Source organism: Copidosoma floridanum, unplaced genomic scaffold (genome assembly GCF_036245765.1).
Source record: "Copidosoma floridanum isolate Cflo_tuat_1 unplaced genomic scaffold, Cflo_Japanese_pri ptg000030l, whole genome shotgun sequence".
Lineage (NCBI taxonomy): Eukaryota > Metazoa > Arthropoda > Insecta > Hymenoptera > Encyrtidae > Copidosoma > Copidosoma floridanum.
In genome coordinates, this window is record NW_028321907.1 from 10,250,164 (window position 1) to 10,267,243 (window position 17,080).

The 17,080-nt window shown below is 45.4% G+C and overlaps 1 protein-coding gene across 1 annotated transcript in view; it reads right to left on the reverse strand.

Annotated features, from left to right (window-relative positions):
* Nucleotides 1–17,080, reverse strand: part of LOC106639841 (uncharacterized) — a 101,712-nt gene that overhangs the window by 61,956 nt on the left and 22,676 nt on the right. Inside the window, exons 4-10 of the mRNA XM_089596452.1 lie at nucleotides 8,703–9,021; nucleotides 6,811–7,021; nucleotides 4,266–5,392; nucleotides 3,935–4,163; nucleotides 3,457–3,717; nucleotides 2,718–3,048; nucleotides 671–1,010 (exon numbers count right to left, since the gene is read on the reverse strand). Coding sequence (XP_089452578.1) covers nucleotides 671–1,010; nucleotides 2,718–3,048; nucleotides 3,457–3,717; nucleotides 3,935–4,163; nucleotides 4,266–5,392; nucleotides 6,811–7,021; nucleotides 8,703–9,021 — 2,818 coding nt within the window. The remainder of the gene's footprint in view (nucleotides 1–670; nucleotides 1,011–2,717; nucleotides 3,049–3,456; nucleotides 3,718–3,934; nucleotides 4,164–4,265; nucleotides 5,393–6,810; nucleotides 7,022–8,702; nucleotides 9,022–17,080) is intronic.

The window sequence follows — 17,080 nt, forward strand, 5'->3', positions numbered from 1 at the left end:
AAAATGGCAGTAGTCAAATAAGTTACAATAATCGAGATAGCACTTTTTTTGTTTGTTAGTGAGCTGGTTAATGGCGAATTATTGTAGACAGTGGTGTTAGACAAAAACACGAGTAAAAGACGCCTGTCGAAACTCAAAGTTCGTGGCATAACCAGAGACCTTTTGAGAATATTATTCCGAAATCATCAGGTGAATTCATGTTAAATTTACCTGTAAAGTATTATTTACTAAAATTATAAGCGGTGTATCATGAATTTCGAAAAATATTCGTCATAAAAGGCTCTCCGGTGCATACCCTGCAAAAGATTGTACTACATGAATATCCTTCGTGACATTTGACAATGTGTCGTGTACCACCACAAGCTTGAGTTAAATCGCAAAACTCGTCGAAAAACCTGGATGACTTTTGTTTACTCGAGTTTTAATTTTAATTTTTATCCATCGAATCGAGCACACAGTGCTCTCCAGATCCCTCGACTTGCGCACGTGTCAAAGCGAGGGCCAATAAAATCCAAGGTGACAAACAGTAGGGTGTGTGATATTTATCGCTATTAACGTGTTTGTCGACGTGTGTATAATAATAATAATAATAATAATAATAACGTCGAGTTATTATAACAGGGTACAGATGTGGTAGCGTGTCAGATGAAAAGTAAAAGCTCGTGCTTACCTTCGTCGTCGCTGCTGTAGCTGCTGTACCGTGGCAGGGCGCTGTGATGGGGCGCAGCCCCACTTTTCCTCGCGTCCGTGCTCTTGCTCCGGGGATGGTGGGGTCTGTGGTGGGCGTCGTCGCGTCTACGGGAGGCATGCCTGTTGACGGCCGCTTGCTGCTCTGCCAGGGCGGCCTCGTGGGCAGCTAACTCCAGGAGGGTTTGCTGCTTGTAACAATTGGCCAGATCGTTGGTGTGCTGTTGCTGACGCTGGGCCGGGGCGACGTTTGGCTTTCGCGTCAGCGGCGACTGCAGCATGCGCTGCTTCCACTCCAGTAAGCGCTTCATTGACTCTTCGCGCTGGAATCGTGGTTCATAGTTTGTATTTAGGGTGGGCTGCTTTTTTTTTTTTTTATTTACTCAAGTTCGGGGCTCTCCGTAAATGGCTATCGTGTGCAGATAAGTGAATAAATTTTATGCGCGTTTTACTCAGCTTTTAAAATATATAGGCAAGTCGTAGCAAAAACCGGTTGGGTAATAAATTGTTTTTAAATGTCATCCTATACCGAGAATATACGTGTAATGGTCACATCAGTTGTAACGTGCGAAAAAACCCTGTAAAATGAGCAAAAATTACACGGGAAAAAGTACAATACGAACAAAAAAGGTCATTGTTTCACACAAACTGTTGTCCATTTCACTTTTGGCGAGTACCTGCCGTAAGTACTCCCCCTCACTTTGGTGTACTGGCGCGTGAGAAACGAGTTTACCCGTCAAACAGGACCATTTAAAAAAAGTAACACATGAAAAAAAAAAAAAAAAAAAAAAATTCAAATCATGCACTTAAATGGAAAAACATCGTGATGTCGGCGGTTTATATCGGCCAGGTGAAATACCGATGATTCACGCGAGACGAGCCACGCGAGAGGGGGACCAAACGGAATACCCAATACACGAGGGGTTTATACACATATATATATTGGTATACTCGAGAGGTGAAAGCTGTATAACACGCGGTTGCCCTGACGAGCTCGCGGCCGTACAGATACTGAAATACAAGACGAAACTGCATATATATACACATAACATAGGAGTGCAGGTTTAAAAGTCAGTCGTTGCTGTTGTTGTTTCCGCGTTTTATCGTATACGTGGGTGCACGTCTGTACACTTACGTCGATGCGTGTGATTCATCGGTTGCTCATTTCTACGATGAGCTCTCCATCCGATCGTTGGTGGCGAGTTTTTTTTTTTTTTTTTGTCTTTTCCCCCCCGACTTTCGTGGTACACGTACCTGTACGTACATTTTTTACACGTAACCGATCGGAGACTTGCAAGCAACGGTAAGTAGCTTGTTTTGACGTGTGGGCATACGCGTATGTATATGTATATACGCGAGTGGCGAGTGACGGGTTTCCTGCTGTCGCGGAAGAAGGCTGTGCACGCGGCGTTTAGATCGGCTTTTTCCCCCCTTCCCTCGACTTTCGCACAAACGATCCAGTGGGAAAAGAATCTCGTGCGCGCGGCTCGATTTGTTGGAAATGGCCTTTTTTTTCCTTTGTATACGTATAAAGCGCGCTGCGTTGGCGTCGATGTTACGTGACTTTTCCAAAGATGCCCCATTTGGGGCGACCGTACCGAGGGTATATGGCTTTTGGTTTTCAAAGTCGTCGCAAAGGCTCGAGAAACTCCTTGCATAACGAAATGAAAATAAATTGCCATTTTTTCTTTCTGAGTGTAAGCTAAGGTAAGAAAAAAAACTAGATGGTATCTGTGAAACACACCCATGTACTTTTTCAATGACCCACATAATATAAGATCCGTACGCGTGCAGCCTCGGCAGTAACGGAATACCGCGTAAAAATACTTGAAATGCGCGCCGGACCGATCGCAATGTCCAATAAATAACGCGCGGCAAAAAACAAACAGCGTCGACACGCTTCATCGCGGGCGTTAATCATAAAACAATCGGCCGAGCTCTGTTTTCGCAACTGCGCGCCTTTTGATGGAGAAAACTTGCCGATCTTCCACGGTTTTGTAGAGGGTAAAAAAAAAGGTATAACCACTCACCTGTTGAATCTTGCGCTCACCATCCCTCGAGTCCTGCCCGGATGACTTTTCCGCGTAATCGTCCTCGTCGTCGTCGTCGTAGTCGATGATGGCCGCGGGATGCCTGTTGCGCGGCAGCCTCGCGCTTGCCGATCTAGCGAACTGCTGCTGCTGCGACTCGGACCAGCGTCTGCTGCCAGCTCCGCTCGCCGCCACGTGAGCCGCTCGAGCGCCCGCCGACTCGTAGTCGCGAGGCAACGAACGGCCGGGCGAGTGATCGGTGTGAATCAGAGCCGGGCCTCGGGTCTCGCGCAGCGATCGTCTCAGATGTGCCGCCTCGCTCGTGCTTAGCCTGGAGGAATTTTTTTTTTTTTTTTTTTTTTTTTCTTGCTTCTTTTCGAACGAGAACACAAAAAGAGACTGAGAGAGAGGGAACCGGTGCTGTGCGAGTTTGGCTCTCGAGGAGCCAGCGCGTAGGTGTTTATGTTTGTTTTCATTCAGCTCGGACTTTTCGGGAACCTGTTGAGCCCGGGGAATCGCCGCGGTTTATGTGTTTTTCACTTTAACGAAGCGTTTGTCGGGACTTGTTGGTTTGATCTTTTTTTTTTCATCTCGTTTTTTGTAACAAACAAGCGATCATTCACTATATTTAAATTAACACATGATAAAAAAAAAAAAAAAATAAAAAATAAAAGTAACGCTCGTCATCTCACAAGCTGGTAGTAAAATTATGCGTTGTACGCAAGTACATCATACTCACTCCGTGTGCCTCTGAAGGGGATGGGGTTGGTGGGTATGGTCCCTCTGGGGCCGTCCAATCGACGCGCACGACATTTCCGATAGCGTGCCGATGCCGGACTCGGTGTCCCTCGAGATCGCGCTCGACTTGGACGGCGTCGTCGCCCTCGACAGCGACGGGTTCTTTTGCTGCTGCGGCTGTTGTTGTTGTTGTTGCGGCTGCTGAAGGTGCTGGGGCGTCTGGTGCAGGTAAACGGCGCTCTGACGCATCTGGGCCGCGTACCTGTGAACCCAAACGTCACCATTGGCATTATGAAAACAAAAACAAAAAAAAAGATAAGGAAATTATTTTTATCCCTGCCGGCGCTATCCAGCGGAAGCTTCGCGTGTAATCGCGAGTGAATCATCGCTGTGCAATCATCGACGACAATATCTTTCGCACACACACCCGTCTTTTTTGAGCAAACAACACATGTACATACACGAAACCATATACATACCTTTCCTCCGAGTAGAAGTAATTGTCGTTAGTGGCTCCGATCTCGGACGGGGCGACGATGTCGAGGCTCGATTTCGGCCTCTGGGGGCACCTCGGCTGTCCAACGACGTTACCCGACTGCGTGGGCGTCTGGACCGGTCTCCGGTTCGACTCGTACTCGAGAAAATCGGCACTATGCGGCCTCGGTGGCTGCTGTGACTTTGGCTGCTGCTGCTGCCTCATAACCGGCACTGTCCAATCAAAAACCACCAACACACAGGGTTACCGCACTCTCGATTCATAAACACACGTGTGTGTACATAATATATATATATATGTATGTAATATGTTACCATTGGCCACGGGCTGCTGGTAATACTGGGTGTGATGTATCGGCTGCTGTTGGGGCGCGTAAACCGGTATGGGTATGGGGGCAGGGGCGGGTCCCTTGGTGTAGCCCACCGGTCCAGCGGGCCTCTGGTACAACTGGGGCGGGGCAACGCCGTACACGTCCTCGTAGTCCCCGTTGATGGTTCTCTGTTGCTGTCGACTCGTCGATTTCACGCTGCTTCTGCCGTAAGTGTCGGGCGTGCGCCTCTCGGCGGCTTGTCCGACCGAGGCTTGGTTGAAGCCGTAGTTCAGGCCCGACTTGTCCGTCCTCGGGGCCGGTGGTTGCAGGGGTATCCTCTGGCCGTAGATGGGAGTGGGGTTGCGCGCGTCGACGTACTCGACGATGGAAATGGGACTCTTGCTGGCGAGCCTGACGTCGGGCGAGACCGGGGACTTGCGGTAGTCGGGGTCGGGCGAGGGGGTCGAGTAGTCGTTCGAGTTCTCGGTCAGCCTGCGGGGCTTCGGGGGTGCGTTGGCGTACAGTGGCTGGCCGTAATTGCGGGGCATCGGCTGGACACTCTGCACCTGCTGCTTGTGCGATTGGATGAGCTGTTGTTGCTGGTGTTGGTAGAGCATCGCCTGGTGCTGGTGCGAGTGGGGCACGGGCTGCTGTTGTATCACCCCCTGCATCATCGGGTGGCTGTAGGGACTGTTCCCAAGGGCGTCCGGGTGATGTTGCCTGTACTGCGGCGACTGCTGCTGCATCCAGCCATTCATCATTGGCTGCGGCGTTACCGTGTTACTGTTGTTATTGTTATTGTTGTTGTGGTTGTTGTTGGCAGTGACGCTGCTGTTGGGGTTGTTGGTGTTGTTGTTGTTGTTGTTGTTGTTTGTGGTGGTGGTGGTGGTGCTGTTGTTGCCGCTGCTGCCGGGAAAGGAGCCCGTGTTGACGCTGTTGGGGCTGGAGTTGTTGTTGGACGCGTGGCTGGGCTCGTCGCGGGACTGAAACCCGTGGAAGCCGGAGTCGCTGTCGTCCGCGCTCTGGTTCATCATGGACGAGATCGAGGATACGCTCGGTCGGGCGCTACGGTCCCCGTCACCCGTTGCTTGCTTCGCCCCCTCGGACCCGTTGTTTTTATCTCCTCCCCCGCTGTTTTTTTGGAAACAAAAAAAAAAAAAAAAAAAAAAAAACGTTTATTTTTTAATGCCATTGAATACTTTATTTAATACTGAAAAAGTGAGCTAATATGTTTTGTTTTATAATCCATGGAACATATGAATGGGGCAAAGGTGATCAAGTGAAATCTAACGAAAGAGTATTTATAGCAAGGTATGTATGAACACCTGAAAAATAAACATCTAATGCCACTGACTGCGTTAATTTAGTCAGTTGATTATGGGACCTAACGATAAAGAGTTTTTTACAATCGCAATTTTTTTTTCCCTTCATAACAACTACAAATTGTGGAACAAAACTCAATTTACCATTTACAAAACCACGTACACTCGTAATCCCCAATTTTTGTAGATTATTAAGCTAATTTTGTACGTTATTGTCTGTGCATGTACCTTAAGATACATCCAAGATGTTTTGCGTAGTGTTGTTACGAAAGATACCTTACGTCACCAGTACTTAAAATTGCCGTTTTACGCAATATCATACAATAATTAGACGGTGTAAACACCCGTGTATTGTTAGATATTTCCAAATTTTCTCGGCTTTCCACTTCAACCCATTGGCCAAACGCAAGTTTAGTACCAAACGTAATCGAATAAGCGCGTTTTACATCCACATGAGAGATTAACGAGCCTCTATCGGCTTAACTTTTATCCCGAGGGCCATTTCGGGCCAAATGTTATATAATCAAAATCACTCGACTCGCGGGTGTACTCCATTTCAATCGGACCTCGGTAAAAAAAAAAAAATTGAGAAAACATTATTCATCGAGTTGTCAACTCTTGGCGAAGCTATATTGTACAGAACTCCAACGTGGCCCTATCGATGCATGCAACTCGCTTGTACGGTGCAGCGAAGCGCGCGGAGAGTAACTTTCGCTCGAATTGACGGAGGACCATGCAACTATAGGGGGATGTTTGATACAGTTACAGCGCGACCACGAAGTTGTTGCATTCACCTACACGCGAACTCATTTGGCCAGGGTTTTCCGATACTTTTCGGAAACCGACCAAGTATACCCATACAACACACTCGGAGTTTGCAAATTTTCGGGTCGTACACGTATTGCTTAAATTAACACCTATTGATGATAAGGTAACAGTACAAAGCTTATACCGGATGAATATTCAAACTCTGCAAGAATAAGGAAATGAATACGCAGGCCGGTTATTGCGTGGTCTCTCGTGCGGAAGTACTTGAATCAGTATAGCCATTGATTCGGCGGTGTGCCTCGAATACTCCCATCACAATTGGCCATTGGTAATTTGACGAGTGCACGTGCGGGGGGGGGGTGTGCGATTCTAAGCTAACACAGGGGGAGGGGGGTGTGTTTGCCGAGCAAAGTATACCCTATAACAATTGTTGGAGTTTCTTCGTGTGCGAAAACTTACGGGTTCGGGTCCTGGAGGAGCGAGGCGAGGGTGAGCGCGTTGACCCATTGGTTCATGCTCTCGCGCGTTTCGGCCGCGAAGTGGTACGTCCTCATGTTGGCGTGCTCGGCCTTGAAGGCAAATTTCTTGTTGACTTTGTCCTCGGGCCTGCAGACCGTGATCCGATAGGATGGGAGCAGGATCGAGCCCAGGAGCTTTTCCTCCTCGGGACCTACGGACATATATACATGCATGGGCGTTGATGACCGGGATTTTTTCATGGTTGTTCGTGCACTCTAATTTTTGTTAATGAACAATTAAAGACAAATTATATACACGTACAAGTGGTCCGTACCACTTGCCGATCTTTTCACTTTATTTTTTCATTACCTAATAAACTCATAGTAAACAAGCGCAAATTGTACGACTCATTCTTTTCGGCTCGAGTGCAAAACAATGAGCAAAACAAACCGGCGTTTCATTTCATCTCTTCACTCTCGACTGGAATAACCGTTTACTCTCTTGCTCTTTGAATCCTAAAAAAAAAAAAGGAAAAAAAAAAGATCCAGCGCCAGACAGTGGAACAAAACGACTGTACGCTTTTCCCCGTGTATAATCAAGCTCCGTTGCGGGATAAAGAAAACGATTACGAGCGAAAGGCGCGGCGCCCCATCAAAAGCTCCGAGCTCTGGAAACACACTCGGTGAGAGAACGCATGAAAGAAGTTCGTGCAGCCTAGCGCGTCAAAGGAGAAAACCTTTTCTTTTCCTTTCTTGAAATTGTGCATAATATGCGAATAGGTATATAAATGTCAAATCCGGAAGTGACGAGTATTTAGCCCGACGAGGACGATTTCAGGGATGAGAAGAGATATCACGATGCAGTAGGTATAGGTATACGAAAAATAAATCATTACGCATATATACATGTGTACATTAACGTCTTTACAAGTCCCACGGTTTTTCTTTTGCAGTTGTATAACGACATCGCGCTCGTGAAATTGTTCCATCGTTATACTGTAAAGTTGCATCGGTAAATTTATAGTACCAAGTACATTCTGCTTGAAAGGAATAGGAACTCGTATACAGTGCGCTCAAATTTAACTTTTGCAAAGGTATACAAAGGCGATAATGACGAAAACCGGCAGTGTGACCGCGCAAAAGGATACGCGTGTCCTCGCGAGTTTACAGTACACGTAAGTGCGGAGCAAAGGAATTCCCGGGCGCGCGCGCGTGTTAAGTATCGCGCGACTTCCCTCTTAATTTAAATTCTCGGCGCGGCGAGATGATTTTTCCTCCAACCTTTGAATACATGTAGAAGTACGCGTTTGCACCGATACCCTCCCTCCCGAGTGCTCCTTTTGTTTCGCCGATCGTTTGACGCGCGCGCGCATTCCCTTTTAATGATTCCCCCTTTGTTTGCCTCCCCCCTCCCTTTCCTTGAAGCTGTACTGCATCCTTTGCCCTTTATCTTTCTCTTTGTATTTTTTCCTTTCCTTTGAGGATTTTCTCCGCACCGCGAGTACCATCACCCCGAATCCCCTTGCCCGCGTGTGACGTGAAGATGGTACGGGTATGTATACTCCTCCGTGCGAGCTTTTAGCGCAAGAGGATATCAGTGTTCGAAGTTTGAAAATTTATGCATCACCGAGGCTTTTGGTTTCCCGTCCTTTTGCGAGTGCGCCAGCTGGTTATCGCTCGGAAGGATCTTTTGAAAGATTCAAAGATCTACGACTCGCGTGAGAGACGAAAGAAGCCTTTGCTCCCTCGAGGAGCTGATGGATTCTCGAGAAAAAACCAATATCCCTTTTTTACGTTGCAACATTGGATTGTTGTTTTTTTTTTTTTTTTCGAATAACATTAAAATAACAATATGTATATTAAATTGTCGAGTCAAAGATGAGCCAACGGTACCTTTGTAGTAAAAGAGGCAGTACTCGGAGAGGACGAACCAGCGCTTCTTCCAGAGCATGAGGCCCTCCGAGCCCTGTTTGTGCAGCCAGCCTTGGAGGGCGACGGGTGCCGAGACGGGCCGTTTAGCCGCGGGTGAGCGCAAGCCCTGGTGGGGTCCGCTCCGCCGGCGGACCCCTGACATCGACGGCCCATCGCTTTTGCCGCGCACCGGCTGCTGGATCGGTTGTTGCTGTTGCAGTTGGAGCGGCAGCTGCTGCAACTGTTGCCCCTGCTGAGGTGGCGCGGGAGGGCTCGTTACCAACCCCGTCGCCTGGACAACCTGGAAAACAGAGCCACGATGAGTGTGGGACTTATGGGTATTGGGTTCATTTTTTTTTACGGTAAATCGGATTGCAATTTTATGTATTATTATCCATCGTTATATACAATCGACAGGTTAAAATTAAGTATATCAAATGCGGGATTATCGGTTTTGCTTTGATAACAGGAATAATCAAATTACACGAGTAACTGATACATATGTGTGGGATCAAACACGTTTGCTCGTCGAGTGTGCGGTACATGTGAAGAATTAATTGAAGCGCTAATGAGTACAATCGAGTGTTTGAATTGTGGGGGTTCGCCGAATGAATCGTAATACTCCTCACAATAATTGCAATCTTCGACAAATCGAGTATAGACGCAGGTGTGGGTAGTTGGATGATTGTAATTTGATCTATTATTATGATCAAATCAATTATCTAAGGTAGAATTGAAAAAAAAAAAATACACTTGAAGTATTTATTATAAATGTGTGTCTCACTGATAGAAAGACTATTTGTCAACTTGTCCCTTATCTTGTATTGAATTGAGTACTTGTACAAAAACATTTAAACTTAGGACTATACACAAAGATAATGAGTTAATTAGTTTGTGTTTAAGCTCTAGTCTGATTTTTTCGTTTGATTCTCATTTGACACCAAAATGAAATGCCCAACTATGCGTGATCTAATTTAAAACTTACAGAAACACTGAATAAAATTTGTTTGAAACAATCACGTAACAAAAAACCCTCTCGGTACACAGCTTTGCGTCTCGACCCTAAAATAACAAGGCGAAATCGTGAGCTCTCGCCTCTAGAGATACTACAGGCTGCCTTGGTACGGCAAAGCAGCGCCAAATAAGTACCTCGAAACAATCGGATTTTCTTGCAACGCGGAAAAGCTGCGCCTCAAATAATAACGAGAAGGGCAAGGATTTTTTTGCCATGTTTTTTTGGCCCCTACTGTTATACTTTTGGATTTTTCAAAGCTGATACTCAGCCCCAAATGTAATATACTCAAAACGCATCAGCGAAATTGTTTCATCCATCCTAGAGTCAAGTGTACGGTACCTTCGGAGTCGGATTGCCCCCCGACATCGAAAACGAAGCTCGACGGGGCAAACTTGGTTATTGAGCGATAGCACGCCGGCCACGGTGTATCGCAAAACGGAAAGAGAGGAAAAGCAAAATCTAATAGCTACGGCGCACGCGGTGAGAGAGGGAGCTCCTTTTACTCGATAAACAAAGCCTTTTCTCATTTTTCTCCCCCCCCCTCTCCCTTTTGGGCAGCCGACAAATCGAAAACCACCGCGAAAGAGGAGAAGGCCGATGGCCCTGGAGCGACGCCGAGTAATTGTTTCCTCGACGGCTGCGGCGCAAAGCGGTTTCGGCGCTAGGAAATAAATTATCAGGCCGAGAGCCTTACCATTATATACGTGTATACCTGTGGGCTGCTGGTGCCTACTTCTGTTACTACTACTACCGCTATCAGATCGGAGGATGCACGCGAATTGCGGAACCGAGAGAGGGAAGATTGATACTTGCCATGGGATATGGAAGGAGTGCGCTGCTCCAAGACGAACAGCCGATTGTTCTTGCGAAATGTAAATGTGTATATGTACAGGGAGTGCTATACTTGCCCCAGTTAGATTTGAGATGGTGATATTTACACGAGGGACTTTTATTAAATTAAAGTTTTAGTTGCCATATATACCTTTGTTCGTGCTGCGTTTACCATTTTTTTTAATAAATCGAAGGCTCTACTTTTTTTCAAACCAGTGATTATAACAAACGTGTGGGTTGCTTAATACATATCACTGCTGCTACGGTTCGTACAAACAGCCAACAGTGATGGCATCTGATTATGGTAATAGTAGGATGATGGCACTGAATGGTGACACGAGCCGAATTCGCTGATTTACCGTAAACCATACTCATCATCGTATCATATACACGGACACTTTTATCCGAAGGATAAATCCTTGCGATTTTTTTTTTTCGTATTGCACAACAACGCAGTTACGTCATCGGAAATTGCTTAACGAAAAATACGAATCAATACGATAATATAAGTGACGGTCCATCAATCGATCGACGCTTCGACGTTTCATTTTTTTTTCCTCGATGTACAATCTCTGATTCATTCACTCGGGATGTTAAATGGAAGATACGCTGTGTGTATAATATATAATATGAACCTGTGGTAATTAACGACTACGCCAAACACATATCCAGACCACGTATGAATCGAGACAAACACGCACGCATACAGAGACCCAATAAATATACTCGTTTTTCTTAATTGATTCTCGTCGATGCCGTCGTGTTTCCAGAGACCCATTGTTTCTCCCGATACCCAATCACTCGTGTGCCCCCTCGAGATGATTTTCACACGAGACTCATGCAAATCGGAGCCGTCAACTCTCTTCCGTCCTCGCGCCCGCGAATCCACAACACACGGCCCGTGTAATATATTCCACGAGGTTATCACATCCTTCGTTTACAGTGCACATGCGAAAGCTTACACATCCTCACCGTCCGACCGAACCGCACCTTTTCTACTTGTTCGATTTATGGGACACGTTTCACACTGTACCCCGTTTTTCACCATCGCCCGTCGCAGTCACGTTCTCGTCAGTACAGGAAAAAAAAAAGGATCCGTCAACACGAAAATATTCCTACATCATCCCAGCAGCAAGCCCCCACCGTTTACCGAACCTCGGGAGCTTGGCTCGAAAAGTGAAACGCTCCAAACGCGAAAGCTCCGGCGCTTGTGGCGAAAAAAAAATTAAAAAAAAAATAAAAAGAAGAAGAGAGAGGGAAACACAGCAGCGGCGTACTATAAATCACTCCTTGACTTTCCTCTCCCGGGCGAGAGCAGCAGTATTTCTCCGGTCCGCAGGCGCCTTAACACCTCCAATAACGCGCCCGTTAATAATATATCTCGCGCGTGCATCCGTGCCCCCCACTCCTTTGCCATTCGTTCGTAACGGTCCGTCCGTCATCCAAACGCGGCTGAGCTGCACCGTACAGCTCGAGATTAGGTCGGGTGGACGTGTACAATAGCATTATATTATACATCGCGCCGACTCTTTCTCTCAAGCAGACAATGGAGGTGTCCAGAGGAGGGAGGGAAGGATACCGCGGAAAAACCGATCGGACGCTCCGATCGCAAAATCAAAGCCAGCCTGGCTACTCGCTTTGGCGAAGGCGTTCATTGTTTATCAGTGCAGAGGAGGAGGATCGCGATAGGGATGAACCCTCGGCGGGCATTGTCATACTTATCTCGCGTTTTCGTCGGTCTTCTCTTGCGTGCCTTGGTACATATACATATATCTTAATTGTGCACGGGAGATTGGTGCAGGTGCACTGCGGAATCTACTGGAATTCAGGTTATTGGGTATTTAGGGATGCACAGGGAGGGCTTCCAGCGCCGATGTTCTCAATCAAGGGACAGTGGACGTATATATACATACTGCAGGGTTGCGCGAAATTTTCATATCATTTTTTTTTGGAGATTACAATTGGCAAGTTACAAGAATGAATTATGATCCAACCAACTTCTTCCTTTAGCACAATTTAGCCCAAAATTTACGAACATTGGGCGGGGTTTCGAGTGCCCATTCGTGATTTAAGGCTCAATTACGTGTATTTTCTAACGGGGACTGTTAAGCTGGTAATTTACAACCGCTTGCCACAGATTATGTTGCACTTCCGCGCGAAATCCATGCGGTTATCTGATTTTTTTTTTTTCCTAATTTTGAGAATTTTAAGGATAACGTAAAATTAATCGGAAAAAATAAACGAAGCCTCCACCTCCTGTAACCACGAGAAAATCCAAAAAAATCCTTGACCGAAATGAAGACGCAGTTAACGAAGATCCATGTATATATAATTCCAGCAGGGGAGAGTATACGCGGGGTAGAAATTCCAAGCCAACACCCATAGGCACCCCGTAACCGTAAAGCGCTTGAAAATATAACGTGTCCCTCCTACAGCAAAGCGGAAGGAGTAACTTCCTCCCTCGTTAGTTCGACGAGCGCTGCTGCTCTGGTTCCTTCCTCTATGCACGTATCCTGCTAATGCTCACTGCGTGCACTCTCTCGGTACGGTGTGGGTGTAGAGGGTGTAGGGTGTCACGAGCCCTCCACACATCAGGTACCTGTTACCCATTGACTTTTGCCTTTTGCGTCGTCCCACCCCCCCGACTGTTTCACCCTTTGCTCGTCAAGCTCCTATCTTGTACGTCCCGCCTTTGGCGAAGGGAAGGAGAAAATGTGCGGGAGAGGAATAAAGTGTCGCCATAAGTGTGTAGGGGGGTGTGGTTGGGTGGTAGTTTTAAGCTGCACGGGATGAGGACCGGAGAGGGAGTGTATAGCTATGGGGGTAACGGGCAACGAGTCGATAATTAAATTAGTTCGGGGGATGAGGGTATGGAGTTGCGACGCTGTGCTTTAACATATACATCGCGAATTATGTGTTGAGACGTGAGGAGGGTCGATAAACTTTGCAAAGGACGAAAAATTCGCGGTCATTGCTTGTGCTTGCGCAAAATCAGTTTCACGCTGGTGGTTTCGCTTTGCATGGAGTGTTTGTTATACGTACGGCGTTCAGTTTATTATAGGAGAGACGCGTCACGCGCATATTACCTTGTATATTTTTATCGATTGCACGAGCTCTTTTTACCTTTTGCTGCCGGATGATTGACGAGACGACTGAACTTTGCGCGAGAAATGAGGGTGTGCGCATGTGGGATGTAAAGAGTATAGAATCACGGAGTCGTGGAATACCTACAAGTGCAATAATCTGTATATATGTGTGTGTTTAAGTAGATATTGGTATTATACACGTTGTTAGTTGCGAGGGCTCATTACTTCGTGTACGTGTCACACGGTGCAGGTGGTACGGTGTGTGAGAATAGTGACAATTTCGATACACGAATGATTTTCGTTAAGTATATTTCGTTTCAAAGGTTCTTACCACAATTCACTTACTGGTTTTTTTTTTTTTTTAATTTTATAAAGACTTTAATAGAATTTAATTATAAAAATGGGATTCAATGATTTTTCCATTTTTTGTTAGGATTAATACAAGGATTTAATGTGGAGCTCTGCATACTTTGAGTATATATATATATATATATATATATATATATTTAGTATAAAATTTAATGGCTTTCCACTTCTTGGATACTGTATAAGGAAGTTAATTAATAACCAGTGCTCGAAGAGACGTCATGGGTCAACGGTCAACGTCGCAGCCTCCTATCCCGCAGGGCGAAGGTTCGATACCATCCCCGGGCACGGCTCACGGAAAATAAAATGGTAAGTTGGTATCAATTTTTTTTAAATTTTTTCTTGCACATTTGAGGAAAAAAAATACTTATGTGTAATCTTTATTAAAGTAATATAAAAAAAAAATTATTTTGACTATATTCTAAACGCCTATTAAAATTTAAAAAAAAATTTTTTTGTTTCTTTAAAAATCAGTAGGATTTTTGTTCCCCATAACAGAACATTTTTTGTTGCAAACCATTAGTTTTTAGAGAAAAAAATAAAGTCCACATTTAATTTTGGCTTAAAGTTTGTTAAAAAAACAAATCTTTTGTTAGACTATAAATATAATGCACTTTTTCGGAACGGTTGTGCTTTAAAAGTATATTACCCTTAATGTTCAAGCTTTTCTGTGTGAAATAAGTAAAAGCAAAGTGATAAAAATTTGAAAAAAAAAGAAATTTTTCTAAAATTTTATCAGACAATAACGCGATTTCCATTTAATCCGCAGTGTATGGGTAAAGAAAAAAAGCATCCATTGCAGCTTTAAAAACACCAATAACCCTTTCAAGATGTATATATATACACGCATCACGTCATTTCCCATATGTTATGGGCTACTTTCATGAAACACCTTCTTGTTCATTATCCTATACGTATACGCATACCAGCGGTGTTTCGTATTGACTTACGAGTCCAAACACAGTGTACAGACTCATCCTGTACACGCATTATACGTCGACGTATATATACACTCCTATTATACTTGCAGCAGCAACGCATATCAATGCATCGAGCCATTCCATACAGAGCTCTCGATGTATAACGTGTATTCAACAGAGGATGTACTATTAAACGTGTCAATGGCTGTTCAAAAAGTACCTGTATCATGTATGCTAATATCCGTAAATCGATAATTTCACTAATGATCAATTGGTGTATTTTCTACGAGGAATATTTCGAGTACAACGCATTTCGTCAATTAGGATGATTAAAATTCGTCATTGTACTTACGTGAGATTGTTTTCGCAAACGATATACCGGTCATATTGTATGATATATGTATTAACATTGAAACGGATAATACATAATGGGTCAACGAAAGCTCGTCCAGTATAACGAAAATCACAAAGTTTGATCGAAATGCACACACATCACGTTAAGTATACGCCAACGCAAAAGCTCACAAAACCCACGCCACTCGCGTGCGTCGTTTCCAATTAACGAAAGCAAGCGCTTGATTACCATTATTTAAATAATTGCGAGTATATATAGGTACACGAGAGGCATTTACGATACACACCTATATTTAATTGTATAAATCGCTCTGTATACGACAGACTGGGAAAATCGAGCGATTCCCAATGATCCACTGACCATCATCCCCATCCAAACCAACTTATACTGCACGCACATTTGCACGATCGGTGGAATGATTCGCGGTAGTATTACGACACGTATAGGGCCAGTCGCGTCCTTTCAATCGAACCTGGACGCCTATACGGTACCGATGTACACGCGAGCGTCTAAAGTCACGCGACAAGCCTCCATACCATTTTGACCATGTACATATATACGCATACGATGTATGTGCACACGTGCAGGTAAGCAACCGAGTACACTAGATTTAGTAAACGAGCCGACGACAAGGGGTGATATTGCACCTTTGCCTGAACGTCCTGCATTACGGCATCGGAGCCTCTGCTGACGATGCCCCTGCACGTGTATCATGAATACGATGGACATATACAACCTTGGAATCATATGTAACCATATTAATAAGTTGTCGAGAGCCGAAAGAAGCGAATCCAGTGCGAGTACATGAACAACGAGATTTTTGCCGATCAGTGGTAAAATAGGCGTTATTCAACAACGTATGGTGCAACAACGGCACGAGTAAACAACCGAGGCTGAAAAGTATATTATTATACACATTGCACAACTCACGCTCGGATTATTGAGAAATCGGTCGTTTTTTTTTTTTTTTTTTTTTTTTCAGCTGCACGTGCCTAAAAAGAACGTCTCGTTTGGCAAACAAGTGGCTCCCGGCCTAGACTTGATTGAAGATCGCTCGAGCGAGAGCCAAAGTTGAGATGTAGATCCGCGAGGTATATCAAAGGAGAAACTCCTTCCCGGTTTGCACAGCCCAATCAAGCTCGATGTGCATACGGAAGATCGAGGGGATCTCCCCCCCCCCCTTCGTAACTCGTTAAAGACTCCCGGCGCGTGCGTTTGCCCAAAGTATATATGCAAGCAAGCAAGTAAGTATGTACACACCGGCGTCAATCGGTTTACAACTTTCAGGATCGGGGAACTCTGCCCGAGATCGGGGATACTCGTTGGAAGCCGGGGGATACCCCTTGCCGTCATCTCTCGTTAAAAATAATATTGAGAAATTTAAAATTCACTCCCAGCACCACCCAGAACCCTCCTCGCGAAAAACAAAAAAAAAACGACATCAGTCCACGGAGCGTCGATATATCATTTCTGAGACGAAGAAACTCCCCCCACGACTCCCAAGATGCAATCAAACTCGACTCGTCTCGGCCTTAATTATTCGCTAATACCCCGTATACAGGGTCCCACCCCCCTTTTTCCGTATACATACCTGCAATCGCAGGGTCGCGGAAGCGCATCCCCCCCCCTCTCGTCGAATTAATCGACTCGAAGAAGCAGCCTGAAATCGAGCTCGCTTCCGCGCCACTTGTTCTCCTCCTTAATCCCCCTCTCAAGTTACCTCATCTCCCCCGGAGAATATAATAGTTCGCTGCGAGCACTCTCTCTCTCTCGCGGCTGTATAACAT